Genomic DNA, 18,589 nt, shown 5'->3' on the forward strand with positions numbered 1-18,589 from the left:
ATTAATTGCCTTCTGATATTTGACTTCTCGGGGATTTTATGGAGTCATTTGGAACGAGCTTCTTACGCCTTCTGATCTATTTGGCACGTGTTTCTTGGTAGCGGTGTTCATAGTCAATCACAACTCGACGCCACGCTACAAGACAATGATGTAACTTCCACGTAAGATCTTATAGATTAGGCAGTTATATCATGACAAATCTACAAATTTAGGATTAGGTCTATTATTAGAGCTGTACTAATATCATAGTAGACCATAATTCTACATTGGTGAGTAGTCTCATATTCAGCTTTGTGGATTGTGTGGTTATTGTCCAATGCAACTACACGCACACCGATTTCATAATATTGGACCAAAGCAGAGAAGCATATTAACTTCTCAGCACTTTAAATCATTAAACGAACTACGAACTAACCCTGATATTGTCTTGTTAAAACCTGATAAAGGATCAGGCGTAGTTATCATGAATAAATGTGAATATAAAAGTAAGATATTATCCATCCTCAGTGATGAAAGTAAATTTATGCCTGATGTTGAATTTGAAGGTATTGGCAAACTAGAAGGAAGAGTAAATTCAAACCTAGAAAAATTGCTACGCATGAATATTAATAATAAAGAGGAATTTAATTTTCCAAAACCTATGCGTTCCGAGTACCCTCATTTATATGAACTGCCTAAACTTCACAAACTAAACATTCCTTTACGTCCAATTTTATCAGTGTGCAGATCACCTAAACATAACTTGGCTAAATGGCTAGCGAAATTTTTGGACCCTATCAGAAGGAATCTATGTAGGTATTCTCTGAAGAATTCTTTTGAACTGGTCGACCATTCAGGTGACATTGATATCAATGAAAAGACAATGTGTTCATTTTATGTGAATTCCTTGTTTACAAATGTACCTTTGAAAAAAATTATTGATATATTATGTGATTACATATCTTTAAACAAACTCCAATCACATGTCCCTGTAGAAATTCTTAGAGATTTACTATTATTATGTACTGACAAAGTTCAGTTCATTTTTGAAGGTAAATGCTTTCGTCAGATTTATGTGGTTGCTATGGGTAGTTCGCTAGGAACATTATTAGCAGATGTGTTCATGACACATGTTGAAAATCTGGCCGATGACCTAATCGAAAAAGAGATATGTAGACGATATGTACTGTTTATTGAATAAATTTAATACTTTACAAAACTATATCAGTCTCTCATGTGAAGAGGATAAGAACGACCAATTCCCCTTCCTAGATATACTTGGGAGCAGATGAGAAGGTGGCTCAATCAAACGATCCATTTTTAGGAAATCAACGTGGACAGGTCATTACCTTAGTTATTATAGTTATTGCCCTGTGCAATACAAGCATGGTTTGATAAGGTGACATTTCAACAGACAAGTACTCACCTCGTGAGTGTCGACAACTGGACTACATTTCTCAGTTTACTTCGGACATTCAACACATCTCTAGAGCGAACAATGTGGTGGCAGACGCCTTGTTCCGCATAACTTCCTTGAACAGTTTCCAAGGAATCGACCTTCTTAAACTCGCCCAGCTTCAAAAAGAAGACACTGATCTTCAACACGAGTTATCGTCTACAACACTCAAGCTACGCATCAAACAGATGGGAACAGGTAAGGAAACCTTACTGTGTGACACATCTACGGGTAGATATTGCCCAGTCGTGCCGAAACATTATCGGCGCAACGTCTTCAATACGTTGCACAAACTTTCTCATCCAGGTGTTCGTGCAACCATCAAGCTTATAGCAGAACGGTTTTGCTGGCCTGGCATGAATAAAGACGTCAGGGAGTGAGCACGCTACTGTGTAAGCTGCCAAAAATCTAAGGTTATCAGACACAATAAATGTCCCTTAGGCTCATTTAAGACTCCCGATGCTCGTTTCGACCATGTTCATCTGGATTTGGTAGGACGTTTACCAGATTTGAATGGATACTCTTATCTCTTAACCTGCGTAGACCGTTTCACTCGATGGCCAGAAGTAGTACCTACCAAGGACATCACTGCTGAAACAGTGCCCCATGCCTTCGTCGAACGATGGGTAGCAAACTTCGGCTGCCCTTCAACCATCACTACAGACCGCGGACGTCAGTTTGAATCCGAACTTTTCCGTCGTCTGACCACACTTTTAGGAATCACTCGATTCCGAACGACCGCCTACCACCCACAGGCAAACGGGTTGGTAGAACGTTTTCACCGACAACTAAAAGCTTCACAGCTGCAAACGTTTCACAGTGGACCGACGCTCTTCCACTCATCTTACTAGGTATCCGCAATGCAGTGAAAGCTGACATTGGATACACTGCGGCTCAACTCGTTTATGGAACGACACTTCGACTTCCAGGAGAATTCGTGGATCCTTCATCTTCTTCAATAAACATGGATCTAGCCTCCTACACGAGCAGGCTTACAAACGCAATACGTTCAGTTAAACCTGTTTCCATTCGACCACAATCCACCGATGTTTTCGTTCAACCTGACCTACGATATAGTACACACGTTTTCATTCGTCGAGACTCGCATCGACGACCATTCGAATCAGCATACGAAGGACCTTTCAAAGTTCTCCAAAGTGAATCTAAGTACTATATAGTCGATAAGAACGGAACAAACGATAGCATCAGCATCGATCTCCTCAAAGCAGCGTATTTAGAAGGAAATCCTATTCACGTCGACTTTCCTTCGGTACAATCGCACAACACGACTCCTACACTCATAATTCCTCAACCGACAGGCAACATACCCGGTGATACTTCAATGGTACTGGATGAAGAGTAAGATTTCCAGAACATTTAAACGACTATTGCACGTAAGGCACTACTCGTCATTTTATATTACCTCGATCTTTCTTTTTACAATATATAATATTAAAAAAACAATTTTAATATGCTTATATATTTATATTTTTATTTGAAAAAACAAATTTTTAACGCAATCACGTGTGCATGACTTTATTTTCCATTTTTTTCGCCGACATTGTGATTTTACGCACATACGAGTGTATTTCGACATGCACTTATATTTTTTTTCTTTTCCAGGATGGCTGGAAAAAAACAATAAAGTTTACGGGGAGCCGAAATTTCGATTGTACATTATTTTCTTACTACATTGTATTTCATGGTCCCTAATAGTAAGGAAAGACGATCAGACGCTGCTAAACCTATCAAGCTATCAGAAGAGTGTGTACCAACGACAAAACACTTTGGGTTTAAACTTCTGGCTGGCCACGTCTTGGGGTCATCATTACTCCACTAGTAGGGGAGTGATCTGTAGCGGTAAATAAATCCCCAAAATAAATAGCTCTGTAAGTTTTTGACATTAGATGCTGACCACATGTTTTCGTGGACTCACCTAGCTGAAGGCTCTCGGTCATGCATCCGCGCCAGATCACGTGTGGGAACGCCGTGCTCAACTGCTACTGCAATCGCTAGCCAGATTAGCTCAGAGAATTCCGATATATTGGTTATCGCCAAGTACACTCTTCCGATCTCCTCGATTCTGTCTTTTGATTTCTCTTGGTGGGTACGAGTTATATTAGGTGTTACTGGTAAAAGCGTTGTCAAACACTGAATACCTGTGCCATCTTCAATATTAAGTTGCTAAATCAGTCATTAATATAAAATGGCTATCCTCTGAAATTCATAAATAGATGGAAAGTCCATGGTACAGTGAGACCTATTGTAACCTCGGTAGAGAAAGAGCCTGTCTACATCACCTTATCAGTCACAGATGGTTCAAATAGCCTTTTATTGAAACGAAAACTTAAATCAGTCATCAGTAAAACGTATTGTGCAGCAAAGGTCATTATCAAACAAAGAACCAGGTGCATGCTTCATCCAAAACCTAAAAGACATGAAAACGATTGTGTCCCATCCCACTGTGTTTACCAATTTAAATGTATGTGTGGTCAAACATACATAGGGAGGAACAATCTTGATCTCAACATAAGGGTGTGTAGACATGTACCAAAATGGCTGCAGAAACAAATACAATCAAGTGATCCAATAAGAGCAGAAGATAAACATTCATCATCCTTTATTGCTAAACACATGATTGAAACACGTCATAAAATTGATCTAAACTCGGCCTTTGCGGTGTTGTACAGAAGTGTAAAAGGGTGTATACTAAGGCTTACTTAGGCCTTAGACATGCAAAAATTCAAACGGTGGAGATTTGTCGCTCAGGTGGATGACTTGGATGGAGTTTCGTTCTTTGAGCTGGAGCTTTCATCGCCCTTATGAACGACACCATCAGCACAAACTTCAGATAGAAGTGAAGTGTTCGAATTTAATAACAATAATTCATCCTCAAATAACAGTTTGTTACATGAGGCATGCCAGTTTACAGCCAAGATCAAATTGTTACAAATGATACAATATCCACTGTAGTAAATTACTCAGCAGGGTTCATCATTTATAAGATATGAACGTAGATGGTCTTAGTCAGTATCACAGTTGGCGCGCTTCATGAAAGTTGGGTTTCGAATGTGCAAATGATGGTCTAGGATAGGTCCACTAAAGGGGGGAGCTTCCAGAAATCACAACCTTATATCCCTTCGGAATATCTAAGGCTTTAAAGATGGTGCAGGATGAAGTCACCCGTTCCATATCTCAAGGGGGCTGAAAGAGGGAGCAAGTAAAAGAAAACACGAGGGGCAGAGTAGCTAATATTCATGAAGGAATGTTAAAGAAAATGAGTGTAAACAAGGTATGAGTGGGCATACAACTGACAAATGGAGGCGATTCGGAAAGTAGCTGAGAGTATGGAATTGTGTGATTATAAAATATAGTGCTAAAAACAGTATTGTGATATACAATTGGCTATCTTCCTTTTTTATCGGAGCTTTTGGATCCATTTTCATTTTTTTGTATCATTATTATTAGTTTTTTAGGCATCATAGGGTCTTGAGTAGGCTTCGTATATTAGCGAATTGTCTAGTTTGCTTGTAATAGGATTACTGGGTAGGAATTGAGACCAATTCAACGTCCGTAACACGATTTAAAGAGGTATTTTGCATGATAAATCAGCATTAATATCTTAAGTTCGTGACATCCCACTAAACCATAAGGAGCCGTAATTAAACAAAATGTTCTGCCTTACAGACATGGGTGAATTGAAGCTATCTACCCACCATCATGTTTGCTGGTCAGTAACGCCACCCTTCCTCCTTTTGTAATGTTAGGCTCTCTTACGTTTATGGTAAGTATGAATACTGCTTTAATCAAAGCCCATAGTTGGAATACACTGTCTCTAGTAGGTCCATGTTACAAGCAAATCAGATAGTTAAAAAGTTTCTTTTATGGGTCAGATGTCCATGTGCGTTTTACAGCTTGTTCTGTACACCTCGATGTTGATTGGTTCCTACTGATCTTAAATTTGTCACTGTTTACTCCTTTGTTTCGGTTGTGTCTCCCATTGGTTTGATTTTTGTTCCTATGTTTGTGCATTACTTTCCTGATTGGCTGATAAACAGGATGGATTTCAATGTGCTTGTTTATTGCTGATTCACCTGGGTGCAAAGTTTCTAAAAATTCTCTAGTAATTTTGGGATTTCCTCTGTCCAATAATTTCATATTTTTTCAATCGAACTTTTACAATTTGAAAACCTTAAGAAAGAGGTTTCTTTCACCGTTTTGGCGGCGCTCGTTTATTTCCATTTCTGCAGCTCGTCTCTTAATACGATCAGCTAGGCTGAGATCCTCACGGACGTATACTCTGGATCCAATCAGATTAAGTGAGTTGCCTAGAATCAGGTTCCTTTCTTCAGCAGTGGCAAATGTAACCTTCAAGAGGCGATTTTACTTAAGACTTTCAGAAACTAACTTTTGCCCTATTCTATAAAGCTATGCTGACCCCTGAAACTGCATCTGGCAGTTGCTTGCTTATTAAAGATTCAATATAACTGAGGTCGCGCTCAAATCTAGCCTATGGTTCCTTATCGGAAGATTCTTTTGACTTATAAAACAAGACTGACCTCTCAGCGAGGTCTGTCTTGACACGCTGTGGAATTTTAGTTACTGAACCCATCTCTTCCTTGCTTTCCGATTTCATTTCAGCGTTAAACGCAGAGGTTACGTTCTGTTTTCTTACTTTCCTTTTCCTAGGTGTGACTGTGAGTTACTCATCCACCTTATTTTGTTTCTTGATCACTTCCTCTGCACTGCTCAAACTTTTCTACCATATAGTTTGTATTACACTGATATGTAAATCCGGGACTGAACTCGTATATTCACATGCCTCACTACTGTCTATAAGTAGTTTCTTCTCAGCGCGCTTCTTTCTCCGTGTAACAATGCCTAGATCCATATCCTTATCCGTTTTCCTGATGAGGTCCACCTTTATGGTCTCATTTAAGTTTAGAGCCGGGCTCATAATAACTCTCTCAATTTCCTCGAAACCGGAGTCCTGATCATCTGCTGCTGCCTGTTTCTCGAAGGGCGATTTCTTAGCTATGTTCAGCAGCTCGATCGCCTCTAGCATCTGCAGAAACTTAGTAGAACAACATCTTTGCAAAACCGACGTGATAATAGCTTGCAGCACCATTTATAGGAAGCCGGTGTGAACCAATCGCACTCAGTGTGGTACCAGTTATTGCAGCTATCACATTGAATCCCCTCATTTGCCCGGAAAAAGCATGCTGGTCTACCGCAACTATGTTGAAGATGCCACATGTATTCGGGTTTTGACAACGCTTTAACCAGTAACACATTCTAACATGAAGCGTATCCACCAATTGAAATCAAAAGACAGAAGCGGGGAGTTTCGAAGATTTATTTGATAGGCTATATATCGAGAATCGTCTGATCAAATCTGACTAGTGATTGCAGGGGTTGTTGAGCACGGCGTTCCCACTTGTGATCTGATGCAGATGCATGGCCCAGCACATTCAGCTAGGTGAGTCCATTAGAACTAATGTTGTCAACATCCAATGCCGAAAACTTACAGAGCAATTTATTTTGGGGATTTATTTACCGCTACAATGTCTCAAATGAACCATAGAAGTTTTTATGTTTCTGTGTAAAAAAAAGATATCACAAAAAATCAGAGTTCAGTAGTTACAGAAAGATTTTAACACATATGGATACAAACAACGCTCAAAGATATATTCAACGACGAAGACTAAGTACCAGTGACTTGAGTTTTATATATCTGTACTCGCAAAAAACAGATGACAAACTTCTCTTGGGCAAAAACCGGACTTCTGAGTAATAACTTTATTAAAATAATTAAATTACAGCAAAAACAGTAGTCTTGATGCGTAATTTACCGATCGATTTTCTAAAAACTACTCTTTTTTGAACAACGCGCTTCGCTGTTAATATCTTCAAAACAAGATTTGACCTACATGGTGTTAGTGGCTAATAGATTTTCAATTTTTGTTACTGAAGGCTAAACCTATATAAGTTAAGCTGAAATCTAAAATCTCATGCATTCCAAAGCACGGGTCAAAGGCGCATAATTGACGCCCAAGGTCATGGCTCAAATTTACCATGCTTTGAAGTCCATTATTTTAGATTTCTTTGGTCGAGGTAAATCTATTCGTCATTGTATAACACATTCAGTCAAGCCTTTTGATTTAGCTGCAGATACGGCAGCGTTATACCATTCATCTTTTTTTGGATCACTTAAATTATGGGAAGACTCAATTTACTTCGCTGTGCCTAAGAAACGTAGGACTGCAGAAGAAAGGCGAATGCGAAAATTTCTTTCTTGTAGGTTTCCATTGTCGTTTTACATGACATTTGTAGTGAGATCTGGAGATTACAAACCTAGAGACGATTTGACACCATGTAAATTCTGTGGTTACCTAAACCCTCGAAACTTTCTATGCAGTAAGTTGTGTGATGAGTTTTTATTTTTCCAGTGCTTCGAAAACTTAATCGTTTTCCCTACCCATATCCGTCCACATTCAGACCTTTCGTGTGCTCCCAGTTTTGGGGAAGCCGCTATAGTAAATTTTGGGGAAATTGCACAAAAATCCCAAAATTTCGCCAGACCTGGGGAAATCCTCAAAATTCCCCTTTAACCTTGGTCGTGGTCATTTGACTTTGGGGATTTCCCCAAAGTTCCTCAAACATATATGAAGGTCATTTGACTTCGGGAGTTTCCCCAAAATTGGAAGCTCGGGTAGGCTCCTACTTTGGAATCAGTTGAAGGTAAACTATAGGACAGTTCATCAAAAGTTTTGGGAAAATGAAACCAATACACCAAAATTTCTCGAAGCTGGAATCTTTCCCGAAACAACCACTCAATGCACCCGAACTTTTCGTTCACATGAGGAAAATGCTATGAATCGCTAACTGAAAATCCCGGAGTTCTTACTGGTCTTGGGTTTTCTCCCAGAATTTGCCCAAAATCCTTAGAGGTCCATAATTCTTGAAGATTACTTTTACTGACTATACGGCGAGACTAATATATGGACGGTCCTTGAACGAATCTTAGGTGACCTTGACAATTATTAGACAATCAGAAGACAGTATAAAGTAAAAATATATTATAAGAACCTAATGAATTACAGTGGATATTCTTCTTTTACATGATTTAAAAACGTGTAAGGTTTGATAAAGGTACAGATGTTCTGAAATCATAATGCATACGATATAGGAACTCGTCCATTCGCCCCCATAATAGTCATCCTCTGGAGCCGTTGTACTGTCTTAGAAATTCCTTCAATATCGACCACATGACTTCAGTGTTGTTAGTATGAATGCCGGTAGTAGGGTCGACAGAATGGCGTTTATGCACTGCGACATGATAGACATACCCAAGTATATGAAGGCATCTATACACTCTCCAATCATCTGTATATACCGTAGTGCCCGGCTGCACGTATTCCTTTATAATTGGTATTATTGTGCTTGCTTGACGGTTTATCGCCCTCTAGAAATGCTTCTTTTGCGTTGAGCGATCATAAATTCCAAGTACCTGTCAAGTACATTTACGGAAGTGCTACTTACCCAATCTTCCTTGATACTACGTCCCCTGTTGTATTTTCGCTGTCTCACTACTGTTCCATCTATTTCCACAATACTTCCTACTCCGAATGATTCGTGTAGACGTCATTTTAAGTGCACATATATCACGACAATACTCATACCACTGGACGGCTGAAGTTTCAGTAACATCTGCAAACGCCGCATCCGGTGTTACTAGTGACTTTATAATCCAATTTGCAACTATTATCATGATTTGTCTCAGTTTCAGTCGCGATCGAGAGAAGAACGTCCCCGTTCGAGCAGAGTTTTTTCTCCAACATAAAGAACAACGAAATACAATCTCATCATGATAGTCTGCACACTGTACTGGAGTCATTTGATAACCGCAGTCACAGGTACAGGAACTTCTTAGTAGTCTCATCTGTTGTAGCTTCTGATTGGCTCGTCCATAAATTAGTCTCGCCTAATTTATGGATGAGGTTTTGAAATGGCTAAAAAACCAGTGGTGTTCTTCTAATCTGAATTGTTTGGTCATGAAGCTCTCATTGTCCTTCTGGATAGCATTCAGAAGAATACTGTTCACTAAAAGCGATTTGGTTAGGGCATATAGCATAAAATGTACATTACTTCGCTTCATATGATGGTCAGTCAACAACGTAGAACTTCGTACGTACATACATCAGTTCAAATTGCCATACCACATTAGCACAGAAATACAATTGTTAATTCAAATCCCATAGTGGTAGACGTAGTAAAGGTATAATCAGCAATCGAGAACATTAGGGTTTGAAGATGTTATTCAAGAAGTGTAATCCAGCGAAATAAATTTAGAAAGAAAATAAGGGACATGAAGAATTCAGAAGATTAGAATTCGAGAGAACACAAACAGTGGATGCACCTGCACCATTGCAAACGATTTTGAACCATGTCATTCAAGGTCTCTAACCATTTGTCGCTATCGTCTCGTGGATCCGAACCAGATAGTCTACACCTACCAACATGGCTCAGTCCACTTGTCAGTGACTCCATGGACTTGTGCCATGTTTTGGTCTGACCGCCCCTAGCTTTCTTCCAACCTACTCCTATACCACTGAACATAGCACGTCAAGGCAGTCGGTGGTTGGGCATACGTAACACGTGTCCCAGCCATCTCAACTGATGAAGTTTCATCACTTCATCAATGGATTTGCCATCCTTACCTAGTACCCGTTCCCTAACAACTGCATTACTTACTCGATGGTCCCAGGATATACGAGCAATACCTCAAGGACACCTATGATCGAATACTAGTTATCTATGGATATCCTCTACTCTTACCGGCCATGTTTCACAGCCATAAAGTAGGACGGAACGAACTGCTGCGCAGTAAACCCGTCCTTTGGTTGGTAGACGGATATCTCGCCTACGTCATAAATGACGCGAGTTGGCCAAAGCTAGTCGAGCCTTCTGTATCCGTGCGGACTACAAATGATTTATAACACCAGGACCGGCTTTTATTCACATTCATTAGGTTAGTTTTCTACCACTGTAAAATCTTTACCGAGAGGTAAAAGAATACTATGTTTCTCTCTTCATCCTGTTTTTGACTTAACTTGTTAGCCAACTGTTATAGCAAAGTACGTGAGGAAACTAACTTTTTACGTTCACTTGTCAATGGTCAACTTCCAAGTGATCACGAAGTGAAATTTATTTATAATGATGATAACAGCACTAACGCATCTGTTAGCAATGCAGAAGTCAAAGTTCCTGGTTCTAGACCTTCATGGTTCCCATCTACTCTACAAGAAACAAAGTCTCCAGGTGGTGAGAATTCATAACATTGTTGTACATTAATTCATTATTTCATGCGCTCCTAGATGACAGTTTATAAATACACAATCATACCTCCTATTGTTTTCTTATTTTTTACTGTTGCCTTATACACTATCTAAACATCCTAGTTAGATTTACCTTCTTCAATTACCCAGTATTAGTTTCTATGCTTATTGGCACACAATGCTGAAGTCAATTGATATTATGGTGATAAAATCACTTAATGATATTTAATTTCTAACTTATATACTTATTTCCGGGCAAAATGCTTTGCTAACTTAATATTCAGAAGCTTATCAATAACATATTACTTCTCGCAAACAATACTAGTTTCTATTTTTCTCGCGGTATATCCTGATCTGCACTTGATAGTTGTCTGTTGAGATATAGGACGAGACACGCTCTGTGGATCGCGCTGTTAGCCAAAATATTGAACTTTCTTTACCAACTTGGTGTCACCCATTGCTGCGTCTGTGCACCATCCAGTGGTTAACTGACCTGTTACAATGTGTTGATACAGGGATGGGGTGGAGTATAAAATATGAAGTTTAGCTATGGTCAGTAGCCTTAAGTACAGCTATCGTAAGCTTTGAATATGAGTGATCATTTGATTTGTGTGCTTTAACGTCTCAGCGTAATATTGTAAAACAACAAAAATGAGTAGTTAAGTAGAGTCCGTGTACTCGGCCTTATGTAAGGGTTGGTGGTGTCATTCTGCTGTCCAAACTGAAACAGGGTTTAGACTTACACCGCAATAGTTGGCATTCTAGCTCTGGTTGTTACAATGTAGGTTGGTTCACAATGCTGAAATGTGAGTATATTAACTTAACTCTCTGGGCAGATTTTAAATAATTAGTCACACCTTAGTCTTGCTAGTGTTCACATCTCAAACCTGCTTTAAAACGTTTGACAGTCATGATAATCAGTTAATTTAATGTAGAAACAGCGAAATTCGAAGCTTCCGATCCAAAAATTGTTGGGAATCATCTGAACTGTAGTTCACATGAGCATTGGACACAATAGTCTCGGATTTTTCGCAAAATAAGGACTTATCTTTTATTGTTTATCAAAGAAAGACAGGATCTGGAGGTAGGCGGCTACTTTGGAGCTCTTATGTAGACTTTAACTGCTTGAATATAGAAACTACATGAATAAGAACTAAATCTGACTGAAAATAAATCCTGAGCACATTTGCAAGATAGCTAACTTAAGGGTTATAGTAATTTGGTTTTAACGTGCGACTAGTTAACAAACTACAAAACCGACTAACATGTTAACTAGGCGACCCGAAGACCAGGGATTCCTCCCACTTATTGGTGCTGAGGGAATTGCTTCAACGGCTGCGATTCACGACCAGTAAAAAAAGTAAAAGTTGCTATGACTTAATTACATGTGGAAAACGATATCCAACAGACTACTGTACACGGTGTTATAACGTTCACATTTCTTATCTAGAGCGGATGAGCAGTTATCAAACTTCATTTACGGTTACTTTCAAATACTAAATGTTGAGGAGGATTGATACATTCAAGCAACCTCACTAAACTATTCTGCTGACTTCAGATAAAAGTTTCCTTTGAAATAATCGTTCTGTAAACCTTTATCTGACTCCGATTATTGATCTCATTTGATTGTGCTTGTTTTCTCAGATATCCCATTTTGTAATAAGTTGATGTAACAACGCGAACTGCGTTGAGTCATATTTTTATCCAATAAATGTAAATAGGCATACAAACTATCGGTAAAAAAGGCGAATGCTAATGAATCGTGTGGTATGTAGGCCCTAATTTGCAGCTAAATTGTGTGATATTTGGATTGATCAGGAAATCAATTACCACGTTAATTAGTGGCTCAAGTTATGTAGCTATCTATTTAAAGCAGTAAATGGACAGGCACACATCTAAGAAATTTACAACTATAGGTCATAACTAAGTATAAGAAAGCATTGTATAATTATTAGTAGGATAAAAATGACATCTAATGGTCACATGATTGTCTGATCCTGTGTTTCTCCAAACAGGAATGGATTCGCGTAGCAATGAAAAATATGAGAGGTTACTACACCTCTATTAAAAACGTCTGGAGAATCGAAAGGAAATATTTGAAGCAATACATCCATTAGCTTTTAATAGGTTCGGTGATGCTCAAACAATCAAGCGTCGGGATATGCTGCAGTTGCGTCTCTAGTTTTTCACAAGTTTATCAATGACTCAACTTCTGTCCAGTTACTCATCAAAATTGGACAGGTAAATCTTCTGATATAGCGAGATATTGATTTACTGTCATTCATGGTCAGCCTTTTTCGATCAAATTGTCAACCTAAGTGCCAATGATGAAAGCAAATATTTCAACGAGGAAATTGTACTTTCCTTTTTGACAATTTCATTTTCTAAAGCTATATATACTTGAAATAATTAGTATGACGAACGCGTTTTGTAGTTCACCGTTAGTGTATACAATGAGTGGAGTTTGTGATATGTAAAACATATTATTCATGAATAAGTAAATGAAGTTCAGACTGACATATACTAAATTTTAAAGTCACAACTACAAGATGAGGAGTTCTAATGGAATGAAGGTCACCATAAATAAGAGTAAGAACTGATTGAAGGTGGCCATATAACAATAATACAATGATTGTTAGTGAAATATATTTAAATGTAAAAGGTTACAAAAGGATAACTATGAATTGAAGATAAGGAGGGTCACAAACATTAGTTGCTGAACACTACGAATACCGATTTTTAGGAAATTAGTTACAAAACGTTGGCAATTTAAAAGTAGAAAAACAAGCTATAACTTTAGATCTGTACACCTTTGTGATATATATTCGGAAATCATAGATGTTAGTTTCTAATGTACGCTAGGTGACTGGTCTGTAGAATTGAAAAGGCGAGGTATGTTTCCGTCTTATTTCAAAGCTGCCTCTATCAGCTTATTTTAACACATTTTTGCAAAAACTAGAGTTCATTTTTTCCTTTTATTTTGATCAGCGCTAACACGAATATGTAAGTACTTTTAGTGACCCAGAAACGCGCAGCAACGTTTGGCGCATAGCTAAAAATGCTGAAGTCTATCAAAACTGGCTCTCCTTACTAGAATTTAATTTTTATAAAGCTTTATATTGGCAAAGAAAATAAATCAATTGAATTTTGATATGTTATTTCAGCTAGTTCTTCCTCGCTTACTCCTTTCACAGCAGAAACAACTTCCAGAACTTGGACAAGGTTAGCAGGTTCGTTGCGTCCTTTGACCATGTAGGATTCATCCCACGAATTATGCTTGCGATAAGTGTGGTGTGTCTTAACAAAACGATATCCTAGGAAGGGAAAAAATTATATCAGTTGTACATTACCTGCATGAGTTCTTCTAATATCACACCAAGGAGCATCTGTTTCTAATAACAGCCGACCAAGCGGGATTTTCTGCACAACCTGCAAAGACAAAAGATTGAAATATACTCGACCACTATTACTAGCATCTATACAAATAATGCTACTCATTCTTCTTCAGGCATTAGGTTTTATCAGTACCTTTTTGGTGACTTCCGTCACTTGGAAATATAAATATGAAACATCCCTGAAGAAGTCACACCCAGTTCATCTGAACAACATAACTATGGAAACAGTAGCAGGTTACTGGTAAAAGCTGTCAGTTTTACCAACTGGGAGATAGTTAATACTTTATCGTTTGCTAAGTGACTGGAAAGTAAGGGACCTTCCACAACAGTCTTATCAGCGCTTCGTAGGCAGAGTATAATCTTGAAACCATTTAGTTCGTTTTACAGTTAACCAGTTGTGTAGTAAGCATGCCAGTTACCCGGGGTTCTTTTTTAAAAAAATTATTAACTATTGACGGCGCCTAACACGTGACTGCAATTAAGCCCATGAAGTCAAAGATGCCTTATGTCCATCAAACGCCAAGAGTGAAAAATATTAGTGCGATCGGTTGTTGGCAGAATTGAAATTATTTTATTTTGTACCTTTTAATCGGCTGCGAACAGATTAAAATTAAAACTCAGAATAATTTTATAGAATAAAGTTTAACTTCGAGACATTGATAACCTAATTTGCGACAGCAAAAAAATAAGCAATCTAATATTAAGTAAATATCATAAACATAGACATCTATAGTAACTATATCACCAATAAAAGACGAGTAGGAGGCTCGAGAGTTCGGTAATACATGATTTATCCTATAATTACTGTTCAGTAAGTCAGTCAGCTACAATGTAGGACCAAGCACATATGTGCATCGGTCCAAGTTGTCACACCTCATTAGCACAACAAGATGAACACTAAATTCACAGTAGTTCCTTCAATGTTTGTAATATATAAAAGAAAGATTGCATATAAGGATACAGTACAAGAACAGAGAATTAGTTCGTAGAAATAAAGCAATTTTAATCTCACAGTTTAACGGAAGACAAAGAGTGTATACACCTACACCGTTGTGATCGATTCTGAGCCATGTCACCAAGAGTCTCCAACCATTGGTTACGATAGTCGCGCAGACCCCAACCAAGTAGTCTGCATCTACCAACAAGGCTCAGACTAGAAGTCAGTGACTTCAAGGACTGACAACACGTTTCGGTTTGGCCGCCCTAACTTTCTTCGAACCGTCTCCAACACTAGTCAGCATTGCGGGTCGTGGTAATTGATGTTCAGGCATACACAACACGTGGCCCAGTCATCTCAATCGATGAAGATTCACAACCTCATCAACTGATTTACCATCATTCCCTAGTACCTTGCGTCTAACTTGACTATTACTTATCCGGTGACCCCATGAGATGCTGGGAATATTTCTAAGACATCTATGATCAAATACTAGTAACCCACGAGTATCTTCTACTCTTAATGACCACTTTTTGCAGTCATAATGTAGAACAGAAGGAACTGCGTGCAATATACTCGTCCTTTAATTGATAGACGGATATCTCGCTTTCGCCATAAGTTGGCGGAAGCCAAACGAGCTTTTCGAATCCGCGCTGAGATTTCGCCAGACACAGACCCATTAGTGCTGATCAGACTTCCAAGATAAGTGAAGTTGTTAACGTGTTCGACTACTTCACTACCTATACGAAGTTAAGGTGTTGACGCAGACCAGTCCTGAAGCAACAACTTGCATTTAGAGGGAGAGAAGCGCATTCCAAACATTCTGGCATTGTTGCTTAGTGCTACCAAAAAACTCTGCATTTTATCAGCGTTTTAACCAAATAGGACTATATCATCTGCGTATTCTAATTCGATAAGTGAACATCCTTGTAGGAGATCAACGCCCGAAAATTCAGTCGATGAGTTATTTCCATCAAAAAATCTAGATGAAGTCAAACAAAAATGAAGAAAGCGGACAGCCTTGACGGACACCACTCAAGGTTGCAAAAGCAGATGACAGTTCGCCATAAGCTCTGACTCGCCTAGTAGTGTTCGAGTAAAGAGCCTGAACAAGGTTTATGAACTTCTGAGGTACGCCTTTTAATGACAGACACTGCCACAGAACCTCTCGGTCTACAGAGTCAAATGCTGCCATTAAGTCAAGAAAGACCACCATTGTCGGACGCCGTTAAACATGCCTGCGTTCTAGAACCTGACGAACGGTGAATATGTGGTCGATGCAGCCACGACCAGATCTGAAGCCAGTCTGATTTTCTCGTGTCTGCAGTTCACAAGTCTTAGTTAGGCGCCCGATAATTATTGAGGCTAGTATTTTAGATGCTATATTAGTCAAACTAATCCCTCTATAGCTGTCACAGGATGATTTTGAGCCTTCTTATACATTGCGACCAGTGAGATGGGATTACGTCCAACCCCCAGATTTTGGCTAAAATATTATTCAACCTAATCGCTAAAACTGGGTCACCATACTTAGAGACCTTCGGGGCCAATCCATTTGGACCAGCTTCCCTTCCTCGTTTCAGATTAGCTATAGCTTTTTGAACTACTTCAATGTTCCATTCATGCTGTTTGGGAATGGTGGGTAGTTGTAGAGTAAACGGAGTAAAAACTACTGATCACCATCAGAAATAAAATGTAAGTATACAGCAATAGTATGCAAATGAAGTTCTGTGTGATACATATTTTGACATCTTACTTCCAAATTACTTTGGTTCTTCAGACTGCAACCGTTGACACCAATATACAATCCCATATCAGTGAAACATTTGACCATTTCGTCTGTTCCATCAAATGAGTGCACAACACCTCGAAAAGGCTTGCCTTGAAAATATGACTGCCTAGCATTTTTGATCATTTGTAGAAAGTCATCGTGTGCAGCTCGACAATGCAAAAATAGAGGTAACTTAACATCACTAGCTAACTTAAGTTGAATGTCAAAATATTCTTTCTGGATATCTTTTGGACAAAACTCTTCACTGTAAATTAAAGTAAGAAAGCATTTGTAACTACCGGTCATAATCGAGACCACATTCACCTACAGCTACTACTTTTTTCGTCGTCAGAATTAGGTTTTCCAGTTTATTCAGGTAGTTATCTGGATCCTCGTGAAACTCCAAACATCTTGTAGGATGGCATCCAACTGTACAAAAGAGGTCCTTATCAGATTCACATAGGGATATAGCCTCAGCACTATCAGTGAGTGACCCTGGTTCCAGTTGATCGGAAACGTCAACTAATCTAACCTCCAGTTATAATTATTTTCTCCACACCACATTTCCTGGCTCGACATAAAACATTATGATAATCATTTTTATGCTGGAGTACGCCGCGGTAAACACCCATGAAGACTTTGTCAGTAAGATTAGCACCGATATCAACAAGCCGTCTCATAGAAATATAGACAATCGGTATTAGACCGTTTGAAAACTGCGATTTGGAGTTTGAAAAACAAAAATTTGTAAGTGATTACTTTAACGCAATTAGATATTTGGTGAAAAACACCACACTAAACAGTCCTCACAATGAAGTCCAGTAAATTTCAGATGACGGGTTGGATTCAATCCAAGGTCGACCTGGCGAAAATGTAGACAGAACAATATCCACACCTATGGTGGAAACTCGGCTCTATCTAAGCGATCTCGAGTCACTGACTGGTTGGAAATTGATTGCTACCACCAAATACGAATATTGAAGCAGCTTTTCTGAAACCATGTGCACCATTCAAACTGGCTGCCTTCAACGCCCTCACAATAATGCAGATCGGACAACAGATACGGTTGGCTATGTATTTAGAAAGTCTTAATATCGACGTGTGCTGTCTATCCGAGACCCGTATTCAAGACTGGTGAATTACTACAAATTCGCTCTCATTTGTCGCTTCAAAAGCTTGTTTTACGTGCGTTTATCCGGGGACCCTCTGGCATCGTCTGGTCTTGCTGGCGTTGGTGTTGCACTAAGCGTTAGCGCTGAGGCAGCACTGATCGATTGGATCCCCATCAACAGTTGGTTATATGCTGTTAGATTACAGAGTTCCATCAAAGTGAGAAGAAATCGGCTTGAGAAACGATGTCTTTTCGTCATCTCCGCCTATGCCCCGATAGATTGCAGCCCGGATGCAATCAAGGATGAATTCTACCACCATTTATCTGTTCTTCTCCAGAATGTGCGTTCGATAGATACTGTAGTACTAGCCGGAGACTTGAATGCTCAGGTCGGGCGTCTAGGCACAGAAGAGAATCGTTTAGGTGATCGACGGGTACTTGTTGGTCACAGGGCAGATAAAGGCGACCGTCTACTGCAACTGTGCACAGACCACAACCTGTTTCTTGCTATCACTAGCTTCTGGCATATTCATCGCCTATATGCCACCTGGCGTCCTCCCTCTGCATCTCAAACCTGAACTTAGATTGATCACTTTGAGATC

At 39.1% G+C, this 18,589-nt stretch overlaps 2 protein-coding genes across 9 annotated transcripts; one reads left to right on the plus strand and one right to left on the minus strand.

The window, feature by feature from the left end:
- Positions 1-7,455: 7,455 nt before the first annotated feature.
- MRPL32_1 (54S ribosomal protein L32, mitochondrial) lies at positions 7,456-10,846 on the plus strand (the record flags this gene model as incomplete). 4 transcript variants are annotated; one of them, XM_051214029.1, is made up of 4 exons in its annotated part: positions 7,456-7,549; positions 7,588-7,732; positions 7,769-7,852; positions 10,556-10,846. In XM_051214029.1, the coding sequence occupies 3 exons, from the start codon at positions 7,714-7,716 to the stop codon at positions 10,771-10,773; spliced, it is 321 nt and encodes a 106-aa protein (XP_051070056.1). In that variant the 3' UTR covers positions 10,774-10,846. The 4 variants fall into 4 exon arrangements, with proteins under 4 accessions (XP_051070056.1, XP_051070057.1, XP_051070058.1 ...); XM_051214028.1 differs by having other exon boundaries at positions 7,495-7,549; positions 7,583-7,732; XM_051214030.1 differs by having other exon boundaries at positions 7,474-7,549; positions 7,583-7,852.
- A 402-nt stretch (positions 10,847-11,248) lies between these two features.
- On the minus strand, positions 11,249-17,917 carry TATDN1_1 (TatD DNase; the record flags this gene model as incomplete). Of its 5 annotated transcripts, XM_051214031.1 has the most annotated exons (6): positions 11,249-14,087; positions 14,124-14,202; positions 16,862-17,141; positions 17,176-17,371; positions 17,409-17,592; positions 17,636-17,917. In XM_051214031.1, 5 exons carry the CDS (start codon positions 17,554-17,556, stop codon positions 13,888-13,890), a joined length of 903 nt encoding a protein of 300 aa, XP_051070059.1. The 5 variants fall into 5 exon arrangements, with proteins under 5 accessions (XP_051070059.1, XP_051070060.1, XP_051070061.1 ...); XM_051214033.1 differs by having other exon boundaries at positions 13,403-14,202; positions 16,862-17,136; XM_012939352.3 differs by lacking the exon at positions 17,636-17,917 and having other exon boundaries at positions 13,888-14,087.
- Between the last annotated feature and the right edge of the window lie 672 nt (positions 17,918-18,589).

Source organism: Schistosoma haematobium, chromosome 3 (assembly GCF_000699445.3).
Source record: "Schistosoma haematobium chromosome 3, whole genome shotgun sequence".
Classification (NCBI taxonomy): Eukaryota; Metazoa; Platyhelminthes; class Trematoda; order Strigeidida; family Schistosomatidae; genus Schistosoma; species Schistosoma haematobium.